Source organism: Aspergillus pseudoviridinutans (assembly GCF_018340605.1).
Source record: "Aspergillus pseudoviridinutans IFM 55266 DNA, scaffold_9, whole genome shotgun sequence".
In the NCBI taxonomy this organism is placed as follows: Eukaryota; Fungi; Ascomycota; class Eurotiomycetes; order Eurotiales; family Aspergillaceae; genus Aspergillus; species Aspergillus pseudoviridinutans.
Genome location: NW_025091289.1, coordinates 343,817 through 366,113, shown reverse-complemented (window position 1 = coordinate 366,113; position 22,297 = coordinate 343,817). Strand labels below are relative to the sequence as shown.

At 48.5% G+C, this 22,297-nt stretch overlaps 7 protein-coding genes across 7 annotated transcripts; 4 read left to right on the top strand and 3 right to left on the bottom strand.

Moving 5' to 3' along the window:
- Positions 1 to 810: 810 nt before the first annotated feature.
- On the top strand, positions 811 to 2,822 carry Asppvi_010947 (LysM peptidoglycan-binding domain-containing protein; the record flags this gene model as incomplete). Its single annotated transcript, XM_043306783.1, has 6 exons — positions 811 to 1,201; positions 1,256 to 1,670; positions 1,722 to 2,264; positions 2,318 to 2,443; positions 2,493 to 2,629; positions 2,689 to 2,822. 6 exons carry the CDS (start codon positions 811 to 813, stop codon positions 2,820 to 2,822), a joined length of 1,746 nt encoding a protein of 581 aa, XP_043162718.1.
- A 2,613-nt stretch (positions 2,823 to 5,435) lies between these two features.
- Positions 5,436 to 6,759, top strand: Asppvi_010946 (uncharacterized protein; the record flags this gene model as incomplete). The annotated part of the gene is made up of 2 exons (XM_043306782.1): positions 5,436 to 5,505; positions 5,567 to 6,759. 2 exons carry the CDS (start codon positions 5,436 to 5,438, stop codon positions 6,757 to 6,759), a joined length of 1,263 nt encoding a protein of 420 aa, XP_043162717.1.
- Positions 6,760 to 7,345: 586 nt separating this feature from the next.
- Positions 7,346 to 9,052, bottom strand: Asppvi_010945 (uncharacterized protein; the record flags this gene model as incomplete). Its single annotated transcript, XM_043306781.1, has 8 exons — positions 7,346 to 7,630; positions 7,691 to 7,756; positions 7,821 to 7,885; positions 8,131 to 8,219; positions 8,294 to 8,439; positions 8,492 to 8,613; positions 8,670 to 8,759; positions 8,818 to 9,052. 8 exons carry the CDS (start codon positions 9,050 to 9,052, stop codon positions 7,346 to 7,348), a joined length of 1,098 nt encoding a protein of 365 aa, XP_043162716.1.
- A 1,151-nt stretch (positions 9,053 to 10,203) lies between these two features.
- On the top strand, positions 10,204 to 11,290 carry Asppvi_010944 (uncharacterized protein; the record flags this gene model as incomplete). The annotated part of the gene is made up of 2 exons (XM_043306780.1): positions 10,204 to 10,288; positions 10,353 to 11,290. 2 exons carry the CDS (start codon positions 10,204 to 10,206, stop codon positions 11,288 to 11,290), a joined length of 1,023 nt encoding a protein of 340 aa, XP_043162715.1.
- A 1,539-nt stretch (positions 11,291 to 12,829) lies between these two features.
- Positions 12,830 to 14,387, top strand: Asppvi_010943 (uncharacterized protein; the record flags this gene model as incomplete). Its single annotated transcript, XM_043306779.1, has 3 exons — positions 12,830 to 13,089; positions 13,148 to 13,170; positions 13,273 to 14,387. 3 exons carry the CDS (start codon positions 12,830 to 12,832, stop codon positions 14,385 to 14,387), a joined length of 1,398 nt encoding a protein of 465 aa, XP_043162714.1.
- Positions 14,388 to 14,777: 390 nt separating this feature from the next.
- Positions 14,778 to 18,130, bottom strand: Asppvi_010942 (putative NRPS-like enzyme; the record flags this gene model as incomplete). Its single annotated transcript, XM_043306778.1, has 4 exons — positions 14,778 to 15,170; positions 15,217 to 17,423; positions 17,501 to 17,768; positions 17,954 to 18,130. The coding sequence occupies 4 exons, from the start codon at positions 18,128 to 18,130 to the stop codon at positions 14,778 to 14,780; spliced, it is 3,045 nt and encodes a 1,014-aa protein (XP_043162713.1).
- A 1,514-nt stretch (positions 18,131 to 19,644) lies between these two features.
- On the bottom strand, positions 19,645 to 22,244 carry Asppvi_010941 (uncharacterized protein; the record flags this gene model as incomplete). The annotated part of the gene is made up of 7 exons (XM_043306777.1): positions 19,645 to 20,137; positions 20,216 to 20,566; positions 20,653 to 20,764; positions 20,832 to 21,338; positions 21,400 to 21,582; positions 21,685 to 21,792; positions 21,893 to 22,244. 7 exons carry the CDS (start codon positions 22,242 to 22,244, stop codon positions 19,645 to 19,647), a joined length of 2,106 nt encoding a protein of 701 aa, XP_043162712.1.
- Positions 22,245 to 22,297: the final 53 nt, after the last annotated feature.

The window sequence follows — 22,297 nt, the reverse complement described above, 5'->3', positions numbered from 1 at the left end:
ACCCTTCAGCTGAGCTGACTGAATTTAAGTTTGTTTGCTGTTTCAGATTAAGGAAGCTAAGCTATCATTGCCATTCCTTGTTTATATTCTTCTACTGGTAAGGTAAGTCCTAGCGTCTCCACAGCGTCATTTTATCGATGGGTACCTGAGTTAGCCAAGAGGATGCCGACCATCTCTGTGGGCGAGTCTGCAAATGTGGTTCGCTTCTCCTCCCAACAAGATCCACCAGATTTGATAGCCCTTCATGCACTTGCAGCCCGGATTCTAATCAGGTCGGGTGACGTTGTGACGCAGTAACTGAGTCAGCGTGCATTAGGTCCTCCGTGAATAAGCACTAATGTAGGGTGTTGGGGGCCAGGACGGAGGCTCAAGTCGAAAACACCCAATGATACTGAAGAGCCTCTACACAACTATGTTGCTAGGCTAGCTCATTTAATTGAGATGTGCGGAATTGACAGTGTTATGATATAATGATTTATGATCACTCAGTGGGTTAACCTGTAAAGTGCATACACGCTAATCCAGTTCGCTCTTTTTCCTGCCAGGTGGGTAACATCAGTATGATTGCGGATGTTCAGATGGACTCAACTACTTGATTCTCCTTCCTACATGCTCCCAACTCAGATTGGTCAGACGATGATATGCGATAGCTGAGGTTTAATTTCCTGAGACCGATTTCGGCCCTTCATCAGAGCTGTCCAAACTTGTGTCGAAGGCAGAGAACCCTTTCTCTTATTATGCTCCTCTGTTGCGCATTTTCAGGCCCACGGAGGAATCTATAGCTGATTGCAGCACTGTCTGGTCAGCAATATGAAGCCCTCTCTTTTCAGCTTCGTTGCCCTCGTGGCAACGCCAGTAGTAGGACAGATCAATCTCTATCAGTATGGTCTGAACTCCTCCGTCACCTTGTCTGCTGCGTGCAGCAACGCCCTTGAGGCAACGCTGCAATGCGATCCGTACCTCTACACACTAGCCACAATCGACCATTTCGGTCCGCTGGGAAATGATACATTCCAGGACCAACTCTGCCAAAGTACCTGCGGTACATCTCTAACAACGTACCATAACACTATTTCTGAGCAGTGTGCAAATGATCCTCAACCTTGGGACGGTATACCGGCCGTTTGGGCGGGAGATATTCTCTGGGCAACCTACAACCGCACTTGCCTCAAGGACCCCAAGACGGGAGTCTATTGCACGAGTGAGACAATCACCCCAGAGATAGTGAACGAGGGCTAATGCTAATGCTCTATAGATGAGATTGGGGACATCCAAACACTGCTCGGAGAGACGGACACGTCCCTGACAACTCTCTCCAAAGACCAGCTGTGCTCCCCTTGCGTGCTGAATCTCATCCAGCAGATGCAGGCCACAGCCTACTCCAACTACAACGAGAACCACGTCGCCGACTGGGCTGCGATCCAGCAGACGTGTCAGACAGGGCCCTTGCCAACTCAGGTTCAACCCCCCGCCACCAATATCACGGCGGTTCCGGGCGTGGACTACTCAGATCCGTCGAATGCCACATGTCTTTCCAACAATTTCTATACTACCGTGGCTGGTGATAATATCCAAGCCATTGCCGAGGCGCAAGGAGTCCCCACAGGACCTCTCAAGACGCTGAACGGGATCTTCCCAGATGGATCCAATCTCCTAGCAGGACAGGTCTTGTAAGCTATCAAAAATGTACAAGTTGTACAACAACTTGCTCATAAACACAGGTGTCTGCCTCGGAAATGCCAGATCTACAAGGTACAAGCAAACGACACTTGCGCATCAATCGCTTCTGCCTATAGCATCTCGGTCGTTGACATTCTCACGTATAACCCCACCATCAACACTGCCTGCTCCAACCTCATCGCCGACACAAATATCTGCGTTGGGCCCTCAGGAGCACAGTATACCCCCACCACCATCGCCGGGGCCACCGGCACCAAGACTAACCAGTACGCCACCTCAACGGTGACCCCAGACGGTCCTACCGCCAGCGGCACCACAACGGAATGCGGCAAGTACCACAAGGTGGTGGCAGGCGATACCTGCGAGCAGATCTCCCTGCAGTACTCCATAACCACAGCGCTTTTTATGGCGATCAATCCCTCCATCGATCAGAATTGCTCATCTCTTCCCCCAGGCGTTTACTACTGTGTCTTCCCTATGCAGGACTGGAACTCCACGGCACCAAATACAACCACCACTACTTCTACCTACGTGACAGCTCCCACCGCCACGCCGACAGGAACCACCCAGTACTGTTATTCATGGTAAGCCCTTCCTATCCTTCCCTAAAAGTTATTTACAGATCTAAATATTGTAGGCATGTGGTGGTCGCTGGCGATCAATGCTCCACTCTTGAAGCCGTCTACGGGATTTCCTTTCCGCAACTACAGACCTGGAACCCCCAGATCAATGCCAACTGCACTAACCTCCTCCTGGGCGAAGCGTAAGGCCACCTTTCCCATCTTTATAGCTACACTGACATCTGTCGATAGCTACTGCGTCAAAGGCGATTCAGGTCCCACACCTACCTCTGTCTCGTCCACTCCAACGCCCACTTCGGTCCCTCCTCCCGGTCCAACCCAGTCGGGTATTCCGGCTAACTGCAATAAGTGGGTTATGCAGCAAACCGGTAAGAAATATCATTCGCATTGCTTTGTTGCTGGTAATATAATTTACTGATTCTTCCAGGGGTTTACTGCTATGATATGGCCGTGAGTGCTGGAATCACGCTTGCCCAGCTTTATCAGTGGAATCCGGCGTTGAATGGGGATTGCTCGGGGCTATGGGCCGGATATGCATACTGTATCGGGATATCGGGATAGTTGCAAGAACAGAGCAGCAAGGAAAGCGCGGATAATGTCCACGGTTATTTCTTAAGTAAGATGGCTGTGCCTGGAGTGGACTCACCTGGTCACATCCCGCTTACATTTGACCTGGAATTCCAACATGGATATATTTGTCCAAAATATTTTTGACATTGTAGTGATTAAATCCCAAAGTCAACATGGTGTGGAGTGTTATGGTCATCACTGGATCAAGTCAATTTCTCTTAAAATATCTACTCTGTGGGCCTGTGCTTCCTATCTCTAGATTTTAGAGGGTAATATCTTTGCTATCTATTCTCCAGAGATGACTTTCATGCAAGATAATACTCCTATCTATACAGCCTAGATTATCAATAAATAGTTTGAAGATAATGGTATCTCTACTATTGACTGCAGATTGGCCGTCATATTCCCCTGACCTCAGCCTGATCAAAGACGCCTGGGCTAAGCTCAAGGAAACGATCTACTGGCTAGACCAGATATGGAGATCTATAATAGACTGATTAAAGAGCTAAAAGATTGCTTTGATAATCTTATTGAGTGTGTGGGGGAGGCCTTAGGTCAGGAGTACTTTGACAAGCTAATTAACTCCATGCTACGGTGGGTGCAGGTAGTTACCAAGGCTAAGGGATGGTATACAAAATATTACACTTTTAACAATATAGTTTTTTTAAATCTACAGTCATTTTTTAAAAGAATTATACCTTTGCACTATAATTTTATAAGGTGTGGATGGTATGGTAGAAGAAATTAATATTCTCTCAAGAAATATATATTTTCGGGTCCAAACTCATATGGCATAGAAGTCTAATTTCTATACAAACGTTTTGTCCCGCCACCAGCTCCATTCCATATATGGTAGGCCTAGGAGAACCTAAACCATCCTTGACAGCAGGCGGAAGGATCTAAAGACCCATAAACAAATAAGGGTAGTAGATTAACTTAGACGGCATCTGGGCTTCTCCGGGTATCCTAGCTGACACATTGTCTCGAGCTAGTTTTAATAAAGTTATTTTAAGGGTTGAGAATAGCCTTCGTTTCCAATATAATAGTTGGGGATCTGCTTGGTTGCGTGATCTGCGGGTGGCATGATCCGCTCGCTTACTGATATGTTATATGATAATGTGACCATGTGATTAACTGAGTGCCTAGGTTTTAAATAGGTAATTCTTATGTATTATCTTTAATTGGGTTGGGCGGTTTCTCCTAATCAAAAAAAGCCGCAATCACTGTACGTGAGGTTTTGTGGTGGGTTGGGTTGGGGGGTTGGTGGGGAAAAGGGAATTGAAACCACTGAGGCTCCCTAGGCTAAGGACCAAACCCGAACCACAGTTAGTTCAGTGAGGGTTCATTTTAACTTCTGTGGTTCAACACTCTTAGCAGATTTTAAAATGCTCACCAAGTTCGACAGCGAGATACAGCATCAGCATTTAACTAAATGCTATATTATGTAATTAGATGGGTCTATATTGGTTGGAAATCTACCAAGTCTGTTGGTACTCCAAAAAGTGACTTTATTGCCCCAAGTTCTAAGATGCAGTTGAGACTTGGAGTCTCTAGGCTAGAGCGTTAAGTACTATCGCCGCCTCTTGTGGGTTAGGGTGGTCTGATGGCCACTGGAACGACAAGGCCATCGTTTACCGAGTATTTCATGAGGCGACTAATAGCTCGGCCACAGTAGATCTTATCTTCCTTGGGTCAAGAATGCACGCAGTGCAAGAGTTTCTTTCTTTCTTTTCTTTTTTCATTTTTATTTTACTTTTTCCCTTTAGTTTTAAGTTTGAGATCCATGGAACTTTCGGCTTCATATTACGTGGATGTGCAACTCAATGGAGTGTAACAGGCCCAGCTGACCAAGGTACACAGCAATCCAATCAAGACCATGAATGGTCTATTCAGTTGGTAAGCCTGGGCTATCAGGAAGTTTCATCCCATGATCAGCCGAGTGAGTTAAATCAATGTAGAGTTACTACCAGTAAGACCTCATAAGTACCATGGAACAAGGCCTTATCAACTCCTCGACAAACAGAGTATAGAAGTCTAGACCCTTCAAGTTGGTAGTCATTCTATTGGCAACACTGAGCGTTAATTCTAATTCGTGACGTGACTCAGCCGGACTTTGACAGTATCCGGCATAACAGCAATGCAGCGCCTGTCAACCATTACTTATATTTTATATGACTTCCTGCATCCATCAATTTTTCCTTATCCTTGCTCGTAGACCCATACTAACCCCAAGTCTATATTTTTAATGCTACGATGGAGCTGTGGGAAAGAGAAGATCCCCTAACTAACCCCTTACATCCATTGAGACGTAAGAGGGACCGGAAATCGAATCCAGAAACTTGGGGGGATCAAATTGACCGTCTGATGTCGAGCGGGGACAGGCTGCTAGGAGACCTGGCTGCGAGAGAGCCACAGCTAAACAATAGTGATCGCCGTCGCTTTGATCGCTTGCGCGAGACAAATATATATGTTTTAGATCGTCTCCGTGGATTATTTCGTGTTTATGAAGAGCGCGAGACTTTATCCTTCCTTTCTCGCTTGCAGAGAAATTTGTCTAACCCTGTGTATGTCGGCAACAATTTTTACATGCGCCTGAAGTATGAAATGGAGACACTGCGGCAGCTGAACAAGGCGATGGAGACACTACACGGGTCTGTTGTTAGGGCCAATCAAGGTAATACGGCCTAATCTCTGTTCCAACAGCAACTGAAGACTAAAATTATTCTCACTCATAGCACCTCTGGAGCAAAGTCTAAATGACGAACATTTAGTCAATAGGGAATCGATCAATAATACAACACAGCATCTGCATGGAACTAGCTCCCATCCCGAAAATGCGCCCGGAACAGAAGGACCTGGGCCATTAGACTCAAGTCAACGCATTTCAACAGTCCCAACTACGTCTGTTACTGCTCCTCCTGACAGACCTCCTGCAAGGGACCAGCCAGATACTGAATTGTCTACTCATCAGTCTCATGAGCAGCAAAGCTCTGATCGATATTTGCCTTCAGACCACAACACTACTACTCTCCCAACTACGTCTGCTACTGCTCCTAACCAACCTCCTGCAGGGGACCAGCTAGGTGCGGAAACGCTTATTCAACAATTGAGCAGATTGATGTATGGAAACGATAGCAGCGGAATGGTTCAATCTGGTGGATCAGCATTTCAGCAAGCGACTCAGTGTCTCTCGGGAAGCGACGCTAGCTCGGGCTGGACACCTCAGGCCGCAATTGCAGCTGTTGTGGCAGGTATCGGAGCAGCCAACGCCGGAGGAGTAATTAACAATTCCCTCGCAGCTCAACGAAATGCAACGGTTGCCAATGATCAGTTGGTTCTTTCTCGTCAAATCTTCGACCATACGAAGTACGTGGATCTCCAAAACATCAATATAAAAGAAAGAGAGCTGGCTATGGCACAGGAGACACACGAACTTGAGAAGGCGAAGCGAACAGCCGAGATAGCAAAATTGAACGCGGAAATCACGATCCAGAGAGAGCACACTTCAAGACACCTAGCTGCAACGGATGAACTACTGCAACTACTGCACCTGATGCTAAAATTGGGGTGGATAGTCGCTCCGAGGCATAACCCTGGAGATGAAGATGGATCGCCAGGTGACTTCCCTGGTGAAGCTCCAGACAGTCAAGCGCAGGCTATTTTGAATAATTTACGTACCACAGCATCCGAGAATGGAAATCGGCATGTTCCTGTTGGTGAAGCAAGCGCTAGTCCAGTGGGAGGTGCATACGAGGAGCCACCGGTAACACTCGGCCCCCCATCTAACCATGAGCGCGCCCGTGCCCCGAGGAATCCAAGGCAAAATTCACCAACTTTAGAATCTACACCTGGTCGTGAATCAATGACTCATGTTAGCGAAAGTGAGGAGGGTAATCAATTGGATAACAGCACAGCAGTAGCGGCGTAATCACACCAACTCTGGATCCGCGTCAAAGAGTGGCCAACAAAGACTAATAAGCAAGTCTAAGTCATAACAGGCGCTGTTAAAATGCAACTGCATGTATTTAATATGCAATGCTAGGATTGCTTGCCCCCAGTCTATCTTCCGCCGAATTTGAGCATCTGGCCCATCATTTGGTCCATTAGTTGGCCTAGGGAGCCACCACCATTTTGACAAGGGAAATGACAGTGCAGTAGCTAAGTAGGTTAAGCGAGCATCGACAGCTCATAATTCAGGACAGCCAGAGCAATATGATCCAATAATAATTGTCTTGTTGACACGTTACTATGTTAGAACCCCCTAGGAATGACATCTGTTGGCCTTGCGCGAAAGTCACCACTCAACATCGTTCCCCCACCGACATTGGTAAGGATTTTCTTACAGAGATCGCAGATCGTACCATGCAATCCTTCGGTTACTCCTCTCTGAACGAACCAACTAAACTAGAAGATACCTCCAGCGGTTCTGCAATCCTNTGCAATCCTTCGGTTACTCCTCTCTGAACGAACCAACTAAACTAGAAGATACCTCCAGCGGTTCTGCAATCCTACCCTTAGAGGCATTGGGAATAGTAAGCATTCTGTGCCTGGCAGCTGTATGGAGACTGGCACTGTGTTGGCCCCGTCCAGCCTATCCCGCCACACTGTCCCCAGTGAGTCTGCGTGGGAGAACTGGGGGCGGAAGTAGTGGTGGTGGAAGTGGTGGTTGTAGTGGTAGCGGTTGAGGCCGAAGTGGTGGTGTGTACGCTGCCGAGAAGACTCGCCACGGAGTAGTACGCAGGCTTAGCATTATAACTGGTATCAAAGAGATCCGGTGTGTCGCTGGAGCGCCACGAATCCTATTTGGTGTCTAGGATTAGAAAAGGGGATTGTAATCGACGGAGGGAGAGAAAACTTACCCGGTCAGACGCGCCCCATGAGGTGATGCCGACGCACTTTGGAACATTCAAGCAGGCTTGCGCGACCTAGGTGGAAGGAGGTTGTCAGGACGAGGCTTAGGTGCCCTAGAGAGGAGAGGTCAATACTCACTGCTACGTAGTCATTTGGGGAGGCTCCTGGGATGTCCAGCTCAGTAATGGCGACCTCCTCAGTCCCTGCCGTAGCGAGTAATGCAAGAGCAGTTTAGAAATGTCAGCAGGCCTGTACCAATAATTAAAGAAAGGAGAACTTATGCTTGAACACCAGAGCCCTGCCCGGCACTGTGAAAGTGATATTAGTCGTTCCTTCTTGCCTGAGATGTCATGGAGAATCTGCTCACCCCAAATGTGACTCAGATCCTAGAGACAGTGCCATGATCAGCCGAACATCATCATATGAAGAGGGCAGAGATGAGCCCTACCAATGCCATCAATTGGGACCCCTTGTGCGATCCACTGCTTCACCTGGTTGACAACGCCTATAGTCTTCGAATATGTGGCGGAGTCGAGGCTATATTATTATTTAGAGAAAAGCCATGAACGTCAAAGGGCACTCCATAGCAAGGGGAACAACGAGATACTAACTTGTAATCATTCACATAGAGTTTGGCATTGGGATCAGCCGCGCGGGCAGCCTGAAAGGCTATCTTAATGTAGTCAGGGCCAATGACATTGTAGAAGCAATCCTGGCGCAAACTGCCGTCTTCATTGAACGGTTCATTCACGACGTCCTGCGAGAATTACTCTGTTAGATCAGAAGTAAGCTGAGAGGAGAGCACTCACCCAAGCATATATCTTGCCCTTGTAACGACTCACAACCGTTTTGATGTGATTGGTCATGGCATTAGTGAGTGCGGTTTTGTCAGTAATCTGACAGACCCAGCTGGGGATTTGGGAGTGCCAGACTGGAGTGGATTCAAATCAGCACTGCATCTATCACGGAGGGAACGGAATTCGATACCTAAGTTATGGCCTCTTATCATCTTCCCGTTTTGCACAGCCCAGTTAACCAACCAGTCTGCCCCAGAGAAGTCAAAGTTGCCCTGGCTAGCTGAATCGTTGTCAGCATCGTTTGTCACAGTATGCAAAAAGCCGAAAGAGCCACATACGCTCCGTTGCATCCCATTTCATGCTGTTTTCAGGCGTCACTTGCCCAAAATCGGCTTTATAAATGGCCGGATTTTGGGAATTCTCCGTCAAGCGGCCTTCATCCGCACACTGGCCCCAGAACTTCTTGCCGGCATTCTGTATCAATGTGTTCAGACTCGGCGAGGCCTGACGGCGGTCAATGGACGCGGCCAAGGCCAAAGGGAGAAGCAACAATCCAGTCACTAGTTGGACCATAGCTATTCTTGATATCAGTTTGAACAAGAAGTCTGAGCTCTAGACGATCGATCCCTTGGTAAGCTGGTACATGAAGAGTAAGATCCCTCTTGCTTGTATTTATATTGAGTACTGTTCATAACAGCCAGACGGAGGATAAATGAGCTCTTAGGCTAATTCTCAGAATTAATCTTGATAGACAATTTCAAGATTCAAGCTCGTACTCCGTATAAATCCCTCACACTGTCTGAGCGCAGTGTGGCTGACAACTGTCATTTTAGCCAAATTAATGATAAAGAGGCCAGGCAAAAATGACCTTGACTGTCCATCGACTCAATCCCTTCTTTTCAACGAATGATACTAGGAAGAATGGATGATTACTATCTTAGAAATCTTTATCTATCCCACGAAATTCGGAGGTTTTGTGTTCCACTTGATTTTCCATATGGGGTCCTTTGGAATATGTGATCTATATGCCATATTGGAATCCCGGAAGATGCAAAAGCTTAGCCATGCGTTCAGTTCCCTTTTCGTGCCGAAGTCTGGGGGTCTTAACGTGAAACTCGGCCTTCACCTTCCGTGACAAGATAGGGCGACTGAAATGACTAGCCCTGCAGGGCACTCCCGGAAGGACCATGTTTGATCAGGAAAATTCCCGAGCGGGAACTCGGCGCTGTAGGTTCGTATAACTGTCAGGGTCCGTAGTGTATACTCTACACATATAGACCACGGCATTTCTCTTTGTGATACTATTGCCGAGCAGGTGGAGGTGGTACTGACCCCTGCAATGATTTATTCAGGTGACGATCAAAGATCTACCTCCTCCACTCCATTTTCGTCGACTTTGTCTCAGAAAGTATCTCTGCATTCGTGTTGTTCAATTCTGGATAAAATAGAGACAGGAATATCTCGCTCCCCCTCACCAGAGCAGCCATTCAGCCATCATCATGAGGCCGGGAAGCGGAACTCGTTTTGGATCTTGTCCTTTTCATCGCCGAGTTCATGACCTACTGAGCAGCAGCCATTCTGATTGAAAAAGGCTATAAATACTCTCAGCTTTTGTTGGGAAGGATAGGTAAACTCACTGATCTTGCCTCAAACTACCTAAGACTTGTTTAGATCTGACCTCGTTTCGTTTATCTCGTCTAAGTTGGGCATTTTACTGGACCACGATGAAGCCTGTCGTGAACATGATGGGAGCTATGCTCCTCACCTTGGCTCTCCCTGTCCTGGGCCAGCAGTCCCTCTATGGCCAATGTAAGTCAGAGACACCGTGATCGAAGCGATTATAGATCTACTGCTGATATACCTGATGATAAAGGCGGTGGCATTGGCTGGAATGGCCCTACGCAGTGTGCAGCCGGTGCATGCTGCAGCTATCAAAATCCTTATTACTCCCAGTGTTTGCCAGGGAACTGCACGCCGAGTACGACCACGACTCTGGTGACTACCACGACTACGTCCACTACAACCAGTTCCTCGGCTGCCTCGACAGGCCTCTCCCAGGGATGCGGCAAGTCTCCGACGCTGAGCAGCGGAACGTACACCACCACCGTGAACGGCGTCCAGCGCCAGTACATCCTGACACTTCCGCCCAACTATGACCGCAACCGACCCTATAAGCTCATCTTCGGTTACCACTGGCTGAGCGGGACGATGCAGGATGTCGTAGGAGGATCGTACTACGGGGTGCAGCCGCTAGCCAACGGCGCCGCCATTTTTGTGGCCCCTCAGGGGCTGAACAATGGCTGGGCCAATAGCGGCGGGGCCGATATCACCTTCACCGACCAGATGCTGGCAACTCTCAAGACGAATCTTTGCATCGATGAAAATCAGATCTACTCGATGGGATGGAGCTACGGCGGGTCTATGTCTTACGCGCTTGCCTGTGCTCGTCCAGACGTCTTCCGCGGGGTTGCCGTCATGTCCGGAGCAAACCTCAGTGGGTGCAGCCCTGGTACACAGCCAGTGGCATACTATGCCCAGCATGGGGTCTCGGACTCGGTTCTTCCCATCGCCCTTGGCCGCCAGATTCGAGACACCTTTGTGACTGATAATCACTGCAACCCGCAGAACCCCCCGGAGCCCGCAGCGGGAAGTGGAACCCATATCAAAACTGTGTATTCTGGGTGCTCGGCCGGCCATCCGGTCTGGTGGATTGCCTTTGACGGTCCGCATGAACCCTTGGCGACTGATGCCGGGGCAAGCGCTTCGTGGACTCCGGGCCAAATTTGGAGCTTCATTTCGCAGTTTAACTAGGAGGGTAGGAGGGTGAGGAGCGGAGTTACCTCAGTAGATGTGAGGGAGATACAAGATGGCCAGTACCTAACTCTTGAAAATTTTACAAGATAGGCAAGGAATGCAAACAGAACAGTATTTTGTCTTTCAATCTATACGGTAGCGGACAATTTTTGTCGTACTTTGAATTATTCTCACAATTAGAGGCTATGCTAATACTACACTTAAACAAACTAATGGAAAATCATTATTCAAGGGTCCGCACAGTACTATGTTTCTCTACTTAAATGCGTATATTTTACCTAAACTAGCGGCTTACGGCCCGCTGGCCCGCTTTTGTAGGTAAGCTCTGCACAGGCATTTTTCAACCCCGCATTCCTGAAGAAGCTTCCTGGAGATATGCAGGTTCTGAAGGATTGTGGGGTGATTCACATTTAGCCGGCGTTTCCACGAAAAGGGTCATTTCCTGCATCGCCAGAAAGTTCGAACCTTCCTAACTCTCGGCAGTTCGTTGGGATCGATTGCCGTTGCTGTTCTGCAGTGGGTTTTACTCTTCTCTGTCAGCAAGCTAACAGAGTCGAAAAACCGCGCAGAACATCTGCTGCCATCTATGATCATTCCTTTTAGGCGCTAAAGTTGTAAAGATAGATGTGTGTATTTCCATCCCGGTCCTTGGCTMTTCCTGCGAAAAGACCCTTCCTAGTGTAAAGGTGCTGATTGAGCCAGGGGTCAGTCTCCATTGCGACAGCTGGGGATTCACGTCTCTGTGTGACGCTGTGCAGCCTGTCATAATACCAGCACCTTGCGGCTGCTTATTCAAAACGGCGCCATAGTGACGGACACAGCTGGGAGTTATGGGAACAGCCTCCTTCATCTGGCCCTCACCGATTCCTGGATATCGTTCGAATCCTCCTTGAGTTTACCAAAGCCCTAGACCCTAATCAAAACAACATACAACAGTAAGAGTATGACACTGGTCACCAGGCTCTACTCACTATGTTCTAGGCGTGTGGCTGCCCTATTCTGCTCCATGGTTAATTCAGGCCGGTGTTCACCCTCCTGAATATTCTATACCTAATCTACTAAGACCCCCCCCGACAGATAGGAAGTCAATGTTTAGGGTTCTCTTAGCAAAATGCTGGAAGGGTCCCAAATTTGGGAGGTATGGGGAAAATCCATAGACTTCTGAGGGCTAGTAGAGGCTTGTGTGGGAGCGGCGCCATTCGATTGGCTGCGCCGCCGGTTTGGGAGAAACTAGTTAAGGAGTACCCCTGTCATATCATTCAATATAGTAGTAGTATGGAACATAATTTTGTAGTCTGTCTAGAAAGCGGATCCAATACCAGACGAAATTGTTTGCAAATCCCTGGGTAGTGGATGTCGGACGTTGCGGAGTTTCGGGGTTAACTGCTTCCCTCCGGTTTCTCAGAAGCTTATTTGTATAGGGATGATGTAAAGTGTCATGCGCGCTCCGCTAAGTCTTGGAACTCATTGTTTTTCTTCTATCAATGTCCAGCTTCATCCAACAACCACAACTCTGAAAATGTGACAACGCAAAATATGACGCAAAGTAGATGCGAAACAGGCACTGAGGAAAACCTTGGGCGTAACCAGAACGGCCCGACGGGCGATGCGGACAATCAGGCTACAGTGCCATCACTTGGAACCTCTGGCGATCTTGAAAAGTCTTCAGGACAAGAGCCACCGAACGATGCGACTCGGCCTGCTCCAGTCAAGCCGCCAATGTTTGAAGTACCAGATGGTGGACTTGTGGCCTGGCTTCAAGTCGCTGGTGGATTCTCCCTGTTCTTCAACACATGGTATGTGCATCTCGATCCAGCACTTGGGTTGCAAACCCAAGCTAATCGTGATCTGTAGGGGCAATTTGAATACTTTTGGGAGTAAGTAATTCACTTTCTTCCAGCTCCGACTTTACGCCCTTGCGGGCGCACCGATTCATGGCTGATTCCCATCAAAGTGCATTCGCTGACTACATCCAACAGTTTTCCAGACATACTACGAAGAGGGTCAATTGTTCAGGCAGTCATCCTCAAACATTGCATGGATTGGATCCATTCAAGCTTTCCTACTCCTTTTCGTCGGAGCCATCTCAGGTCCGATATTTGACCGAGGATATCTCCGAACCCTTCTCGCTGTCGGCTCTTTCCTCATCATTTTTGGCTATATGATGCTCAGTATATGCAAAGCCTATTGGCAAGTTGTGTTGGCCCAGGGATTCTGCATCGGAATCGGCGGTGGACTACTCTTTGTCCCAGCAATAGCCCTTCTCCCAACCTATTTCCGTAGGAGACTCGGTCTGGCCGTGGGTTTGGCTGCTGCGGGCAGTTCGATGGGTGGTATCATCTATCCGATCGTCTTCTACCGACTTATTAACCGGATCGGCTTTGGCTGGTCTACTAGAGTCATTGGGTTTATCTCTCTAGCCACCTTACTCGTCCCCAACCTGGTGATGAGACAGCGCATCAGGCCTCACAAAGCCCGAGCCTTGATTGACACCACCGCCTTCAGTGATCGGCCTTATCTCCTGTTCGTCTTCGGCGCGGTCACGGGCTTCATCGGCCTGTATGTCCTGTTGTTCTATATCTCCTTCTACGGTGAAGTCAATGGCTATACCAACCGGAGTTTATCATTCTACGTCATCCCGATTCTTAATGCGGCCTCGGTCTTCGGTCGAACAGTCCCCAATGCGATATCCGACAAGACCGGTCCTTTTAACCTGATCGGCCCAGGAGCCCTGGTCTGCGGCATCTTGATCTTCTGCATGCTGGCAGTAAAAAGTGCCGCCGGTGTAGTCGTCGTCGCCGCGTTATTCGGTTTCTTCTCGGGCGTCTTTATCGCATTACCGCCCGTCTGTCTTGCTGTGTTGACAAAGGACAAGTCAAAACTCGGGACGAGAATTGGTATGGCCTTTGGCATCACTTCATGCAGTACGCTCATTGGTGGACCTGGGGCGGGTGCGGTTCTGGGAGCAGATTCTACTAATTTGCATTGGACGAGAACTTGGGTATTTGGTGGGGTCTTTTCCATCTTTTCCGGCTGTCTCTTCATCTTACTTAGAGGGTGGACCACCGGATGGAAGTTCATGGTCAAGGTTTGAATCTCCTCGGAGTCTTCCATGTATACCACATAGGTACTTTGGAGAAGGCATCTGTAGGAGGACGCCACTGTACGTTAAAGCCTGCTTCAAGCAGTTTCTGCTCCCATATCATTCCTTTGTCTATTGACGCGCTCTATTGGGCAAGGGTAGACTATAAACTGAGGTCGTGGAGTGCTGTTGAAATATGAGAACCAGAAGTAGAACCAACCACCAATCCAGAGTCTGAAGCATGTCGAGTGTATGAGATTAAGCTGGAAGAGACCCTTCTTTGGATTTCTTTCATTTAACCCTTACTTCATCGTTGTTAATCTTTTATGTGCCTCAGAAAGACCACTCTACAATGGCTCGTCTAGCTGCTGCTGTCGCATGAGGATAGCTAGCGATGAACCCTCAAAAATCCCACTGATTTAGCCAGTTGGACATTTGGGCGAGTGAGACCGGCCCGAGGGATGCCATGGCTCTGCTGGCTTTCTTAGAATTCTCCACGCTGATCTCAGCATTTCGCACACCCGCACTGCGAGCTAATGCCTGATAGAAAGATAGGAGCTTCAGAGCCGGTTTCTCGGCAAGGTCCTGGGTAGAAGGATTCCGGATGTGTTCCAGCTCATCGACCCATTCCGTGAGGGACACCACGCTCACATGATATTTTTCCTGAATTGCAGGTATCAGGGAGGCCCAGGGAATCCGTGATGGGTTTGTCAAATGAAAAACGGCATGAAGTTGCGTGGATAATGATGCCCGACGGCTCAATAGGATTTCAGTTGTGATCTTGGCCAGAGTGTCCTATTCTTGTTAAGCCTGGCGATCATTTACGACGGGGTAGACTCACCACAGCAATCCAGTCCACGAGGAAACTACCCAGCGCATCCGGTACTTTTCCCATACTCTTAGACGTCTTTACGAGGGAGGGCAGCCACTCGTGTGGATTCCACAGCCCCAACCGACTCTCCGGTCCCGCGATCTGTCCCACCCGTAGGATGCTGGTCGGCACCCCTGATCTCCGTGACGCCTCCAAACAAATCCTCTCCCCTACATGCTTTGATTCGCCGTATCCTTGCTTCAGCACGGCGTCCACAGTCTCCATTGGCGATTCAGGGACAGCTGACTCATCTGAAGAGGGCGTCCATGCCGCAATTGTGCCCACTGACGAGACAAAGGCAAGGTGGGCATTGTAGCGGCTCTCCAGGCTGAAATTGGCGAATTCGCGCACCCCCTTGATATGAGGGTCTTCGAACGACGAGACAGGGTGATTGAAGTTGACTTTCCACGCATTGTGGATGATCAGGTCAACTGTATCCAGCAGTTTGCTGTATATGGTGTCACCAAGGCCAAAGTGCTTGTCTCCGAAGGACACGTGTAGGAACTCGACCTTACTGGGGTCTTCCAAGAGCGAGCCGTCCAGTCCCTTTTCGGCAAACCCTTGATGTTGGCGAGTGGCTGCATCAGCGGCTCGATTGAAACAGTATACCTTTGCGACTTTAGGATCGTTCAATAGGCCGGAAAGAATGTAACTGCCCAAGGACCCGGTGGATCCGGTGAGTATAACTGTCGAAAGCTGAGGCAGTTGCGCGGAGGAGTTGAAGGATCGAATTGGGAGATCATCCGTGTACTTGGACACTAGGCCGGCGATTCTTTCAGAGCGTAGTTCCATCGGGGCTGTCGCTGTTTGCTCCTGAAGGACGTCTAAAAGCAGACCAGCGAGCTTATCCGTGGTGGGTCGAGCATAAACGTTCTGTACAGTAATGCTTTCCGTACTCAGCCCAGGGTTGTAAGACGAGACTGCGCTTCGCAAGAGGTTGCTAAGCTGAATCGCCTGCAGTGAGTCGAGCCCTAAGCCGAAAAGATCATCGCTAGGCTTTATATCAGATCGCCCAGTGAGGGAGGTAATGACTTCATGCAAATAGCGATGTACGTTCTCAAAGTCGATAATCGACGGCAGCTCAGCCCCCAKCTGTTTGTCCTGCGCGGCATACATTGCGTCAATCTCCTCTGCGTAGTCCGCATTGACGGCATGTCGCTGGGTAGTGCCCTTCGGCGTCAGTTTGAATGGCTTTCCGGGGGATGCAAGCCGAATCATATTCTTCAAGACCTGCCCGTATCGGGGAACGGTCTCGTTAGCAGTTTGCACCAAAGGCCAGATCATATCCACGAAGTTCTGTTCATTAATATTCCCTACATGGTCATCAATCGCGGGTTCGATCAGCAGGCACGTCTGGAATCGGCCCTGTCCAACGACCAGAGCGCGATGAACAGAGGGATGACCTTCTACAACCTTCTCGAATGACACGGGATTCAGCTTCTCTCCGTTACTGAGCACGATCACATCGTCCAAGCGGCCAGTGTACTTCCACAACTTCGGGATTTCCGGATGCTGCACATAAAGATCTTTGGATCTGTACTCTTTCAGAGTCGGAAATGTATGGAAAACCCCATGCATCAGGCGAGAATCTTTCACACGAGGGATCACTAGCTCGTATAAACCATCCCCGACAGGCTGCATATCGATCCCATATGCCGGATTCCATTCGAAGAATCCCCAGTTTTCCTTTCCCTCCGGGACAAGGGAGCTGATAATGCCCATCTCGGTGGATCCGATTGGGTTTCTCAACTGGGTGTACTGGCTTAGTTTGTCTCCGACCTCCTTCGCCAGCGGAGCGCCTCCATAGCAAACGAACTTTAAGGTGCCGAGGCATTCCAGAGCCTCCTGGGACCGGCTCATGTCTTCGAGGATCGATGGCGGTAGGACGGTAGTAGTAGGATGTGTTGCACGGATGACATCTATCAGCAGGTTGACAGACAACGGCTGGTCCGGGGTTGCCACGAAGGGGATGTTGTGAAATATCGATTCAAAAAACGACGCAAGACCCATCAGATGGAAGTATGGTGTAATTGACAGAACGAGATCGCTTGGATGGGGATCGGTCGAGAGCAGGTCTTGGAAAACGGTCGGTGAGCGGCCAGAGGGTCGAGGCATGAACGGGCCGTAGTCGATAGTGGCGAGGAAGCCATGGGTAAGAGACACAGGTTTGGGCATACCTACAGAGAGATGATCGGATCATAAGCTAACCATGCAAGCAGAATGAGTAGTATGCCGTCTGTAGTTATCCACTCACCTGTTGTTCCGGAGCTGTGGATTATGAATGCGGTTTTGTCTTCCATCTCCTCGTACGTCGAAGTGAAATCGTATTCCTTCACATTCGAATTGTCATTCAGCATTTCAGTGATACTTGGTACTTCCAGGGAGCTGATCGACTTGTTTGGCCCGGTTAAACCCGAGACGAGCTGATGCTTCTCCGGGCTGAATAACAGCATTTTGGATCCCGTCGCTCCGAACACAGAATCGTATGCTTCATTGGATAGCCGAGTCGAAGGAAAGAAGATCTACACAACATTCGAATCGTCAATCATTCCATCTCCAGTGTCCAAAGACTGACCGTATACCCTGTTTTGTGTGAAGCAAGCATCAGGATAATATAGCGGATATCGTTGCTCCCCAGATAGGCAATCGTTTCACCCTTGATTGAGCTACCAAGATGCTTCTMCATCCACCAAGACACCGTATTCACGGCGCGACATAGGTCCTTGAAAGCCACTTCGCGGAATCCTTGGTAGACCTCTGTACCATTGGGGATCAAGCAAAATCGTCGCATAGGGCATTCAATGGCAAGAGAGTCAACCACAGTTGCGAGAAGTCTTTGCGGCGGGTTGACCGTCGAGGATTCGTTGTCAATAACACCCACCATGGCTAAGCGTTTTCTAATGTCAGATTAAGAAAAGAAGTAAACTGAATGAGAAGTCGATATGTGTTGGGATGCTTAGCATCATAGAAGAGAAACCCTTTATAGTTGATCGGCCACTTAATCAAAGCACCATCAACAGCCAGCATGTATGGCATTCTTGCGCTTTTCGGGCCTTTACTATGTACTTGACTGTATTATCCCAGCCTTATCCTCGAAATTGGGTGCATAAGCCAAGAATATGGTTGGCAATATGAACCCCATGTTGATCACTGCGGAAAGAGTTGGGCAATTCATCCTCTGTGGATGTTGAACAAGGCATATGCCAGAAAACCTGTGCATAATTCTGCTTGTCTTGAATATGCGACCCCAACTCGGCAGTCGGCACTGCTTTTTATGCCGTAGCTGATCAATATGAGACATGGGGTGCTGTAACACTCTATTTCACCGCATTTTTGACATCACAAATCTCAACATGACAATAAGCACATCGTCTACTCCTCTGTGCCGCATCCGCAAATCCACAAGTTCATGAATCAAGATTGCGAGTGTTATATGGAGGAATACATTGCGATGCTGAGTGAGGAGATCGGCGAGCCTATTCCGATCCTGAAGAAAGGCCACTACTACGGATCAGCAGATCAATTTCAAAGCCCACAGCTGTTGAGGAATGAGGAATTTCTCCGCCAGAGAATTTTGGAATCCAGGCGTCCTCGATTATCTCCCCTTCGTTATCTCTGATTGTTCCGGCTATAGTGGTCTGCAGATCTTCCCCATAGGCGTATTTATGCGTAATTAGCTAAGCTTTATGCTGTCGCTAGTTCAACCACACTTAAGTGATATGCCACGAATTCCTAAACCAGGTTAGCTTGACTGCTTCAGGCATTGTCCTGTAAGCCTTCATACAATGCATCTTGCTGTTCTAGCGTGCGAGGTATTATTAGATTCTTCCCAGTCTTCCTCCATATTCCACCACCCTTTCATCTTCCGTATGCATTGCTTTATGTTGATTTCGCCTTTCTTATCTTTAGTCTACGCTTCTCTATGCCCAATTGGCCATCAGTCCCATTAATATATCTCTAGCGCAGAACAGAAGAAGACCACTCAATTCGGGGAGTGTGGACCATAATTAAATATTCTTTGCTTGGCTCCAGTATGAGGTGCCTGATCCAGATAGCTTCCATAAAAAGTTAACTCTAGCAAAACTATCTCTAATTGGGGCAGTCTGAAGATCACGAAGTTATCTCATGAGTTGTTGTGAAGTTCAGAGCCTATGTTGCACCCAGTGAGGCAAAGGACAAGGTGTATATATCAAAAAACACAGAAACTGTACCAGTACTGGAAGACTTTCCTTGCTACTCCTATGGTCCTATACATTGAGACACTGAAGAAGAAAATCAGAGTATAATAAGCAACCTAGGTTCACTGCTCTTACTTGCTGCGAGGGTTTCAACAGCGTCAAAAGCCAGGACTTACTAGTCCCTGTAGCTCTGGCTATTCCTATTGGTGGTTATAAAAGATTAATAGTAGTCGTCATCATCACTTGCATAATCTTTATGTCCGGTACGGCCTGGTTGTGGGCGACGGTGTGGCCTAGAATGGTCATCTGGATGAGCGATCTCATCTTGGGTATGACCATCAGGCTTCTTGTCTGGAGTTTTATGACAGTCAGGCTCGTTGTCAGAATGGAAAGGAAAGTCTCCTGGTTCAGGCCAAGTACGTTCTGTATGCTTGAACGGATCAGGTCGATGATCCTCATGTTCATCATGATGCTCGCCTGGATGGCAGTGGTGATCCCTGTGGAACTCATCTTCGTCAACATGATACTCGTGGTATACATCTTCATGAAAATGCTCTCTGGTCAGACAGTGATGGTGATGGTCAACTGGTTGGCGTGGAGGATAATCCTGTGAGATGGAGGAAATCTTGTGGAAAGGAAAGTGGTCGGATTCCATTGCATTATCCACAACATGTGGCGCGGGGACTACAGCCCTCGAGTTAGGAGCATTGAAGCTGTAAAGAACTTAGCGATAGATGCCTTGATTATGGTCACAGAAAGTAGCATCTCTGTGCAATTAATGGCAGACTTACTTGAGATATTCGAGTTCAACCAGAAGATCGCCGCGGTTGTTGAACTTGGGGTGTCTCATTGCGAACACTCCTGATGCTGGCATAATAAACTTGTGTTGCACCTGGAAAGCCTGATTGAGCTTCTTAGACATCCCGGAGACTGCGTTTTCCAGACGCTTGCGCAACTCGTTCTCCATTGTTGTGGCCTTGTTCTTGAGGTAGCCTTCATTGGTACGGATGATGGTCCCCTTCTTGGTTTGTATTGTGAGCCAGGATCTGTCTCTCAACTCGGGGGCGATTTGTAGCCCTCCGTCATCGATTGCCTGGAGCTTGAAATTGATATGCCAGTCGGCAATGAGCGTAACCCATTGCCTGTACATTCGGTCAGTCAGTAGAATCCGCGGGGAATACTCTCGCTTGCGTCGAGGAAAAAAGGAGGGAGAAATGTCTGCACTTACGAAAATTTCTTGTCCTTGTTCCAGAGCAATGCATGGTAGAAGACGTGTCGTCCCTTGATTGCAAACATGCGCTCATCGCCGCTGGCAGGCTCAATGGTAATCCACGATTGTGCTTCGATAATTCAAGTGTTAGCATCCATATGTAATCCTCGGAAGAAGGCTTAGGGTACAGAACACACAAGTTTCGTCAATAACCATAGGATATAGCTTCCCGCCCCCAAGTTTAAGGTTCACAGTGTTGCTCCTGGTTTTATGCAATTTCCCTGCCCACGCCCAGCTGGTCCTTCCATTTTTAACATGGCGCTGAAAGCGAAAGCTGCTTGGAGCCTCTTTGGATCCAAAATGATACTTGACACCAATGTTCCATTTACCGGGTACTCCCATGGACAGCGGTGGGCTATCGACAATAATCTCAGTGTCTCTGGCAACCGCTTGGATGTCCCGAAGGACCCAGCCTTCCCAGAAGCAGTTCGCATTGATACAGAGAGTTGCTCCTCTTTCAACAAATGGACCGGAGTAGTTGATTCCAGGAGGATACGGTGCCTGATGGGATCCTGTTGTGACTAGGATGCCCAAAGCATTCTCATCAATCCCATCCCTTTCCTTATAAGAGCCGTCAGGCCCTCTCCAGGGATAGACATTGTAGTGTATTATTTTTGGAACAAGCGAGCTTTCCGCCCCTGGCACTGTCAAGAAAAATGTCAACCAGTGGACTCAAATCCAGGGATTGTCTAGATCGCAACTCACAGGTCTGGGGTTGTTGGCTTGTAAAGACGTATCCGAGGAGATTACACCTGGGTTTCTCCAGCCGAGCACTCCTCACCCAGTCCGCCATGACCTTTTTAAGATTTTCTTTGGCATTTGGAGTAAGGATCGCGGCGGCATACGTGCTCTTCCTGTCGTCGAATGCCTCGTCCGGATTTGAGGGATCTGTTCAAGGTTTCTCCAATCAACTTAGCTCAGTGTAGGCGGCCCAGGTTAGGGATCGGCCAGTGATGTTGAAGACATCTCAAATAATGGCGTGCCACTTACCAGATAGACCCATATATAGCTGGGTCAGTTCGAAAATAGCGCCCGTAAACCCTGATTGATTTTGGTAGGCTCTATACTTGGGATCGTCACGATTGCTATCCTTGTGCCCTAGCTCGCTGATTAGAAATCATAAGCCAGATATAATACGCAGAAAAGAGCCTCAATGGGAAAGGGCTGATAGTGTGACTATTGCGGATAGGATGCTTACTGATTCTCATCTTGAAATATAGGTCCCATCCATCCATGTCATAAGGATCCGGGTATCTGTTTGTCGAATTTGAATAGAGATAGATCCTGCCGCGCAAAACTTTCATCCGGAGATATACCTGACCAGGGTAATCATAGTCAAAGGCAGGAATAAAGATCTGAGGGGGCTCAAAGGTAACTTTGACCATATCCTGTGTGCGAGGACCGGTACGTTCGAACAGCTTGAGAGGGTCATCGTACGGCGCCTCTTGCCACATCCTTGCAAACGAGGCATTGATAAATCTCTGGCTCATAACAATGACTTGGTCATAAGGACTAGGATTAGTCTTCTTCTGGCCTTGCTCAATTGCCATTGTGTCGGATTGTCGAAGATCGAGCGAGAATAATCCGCGCCGCAAGCTGGGAA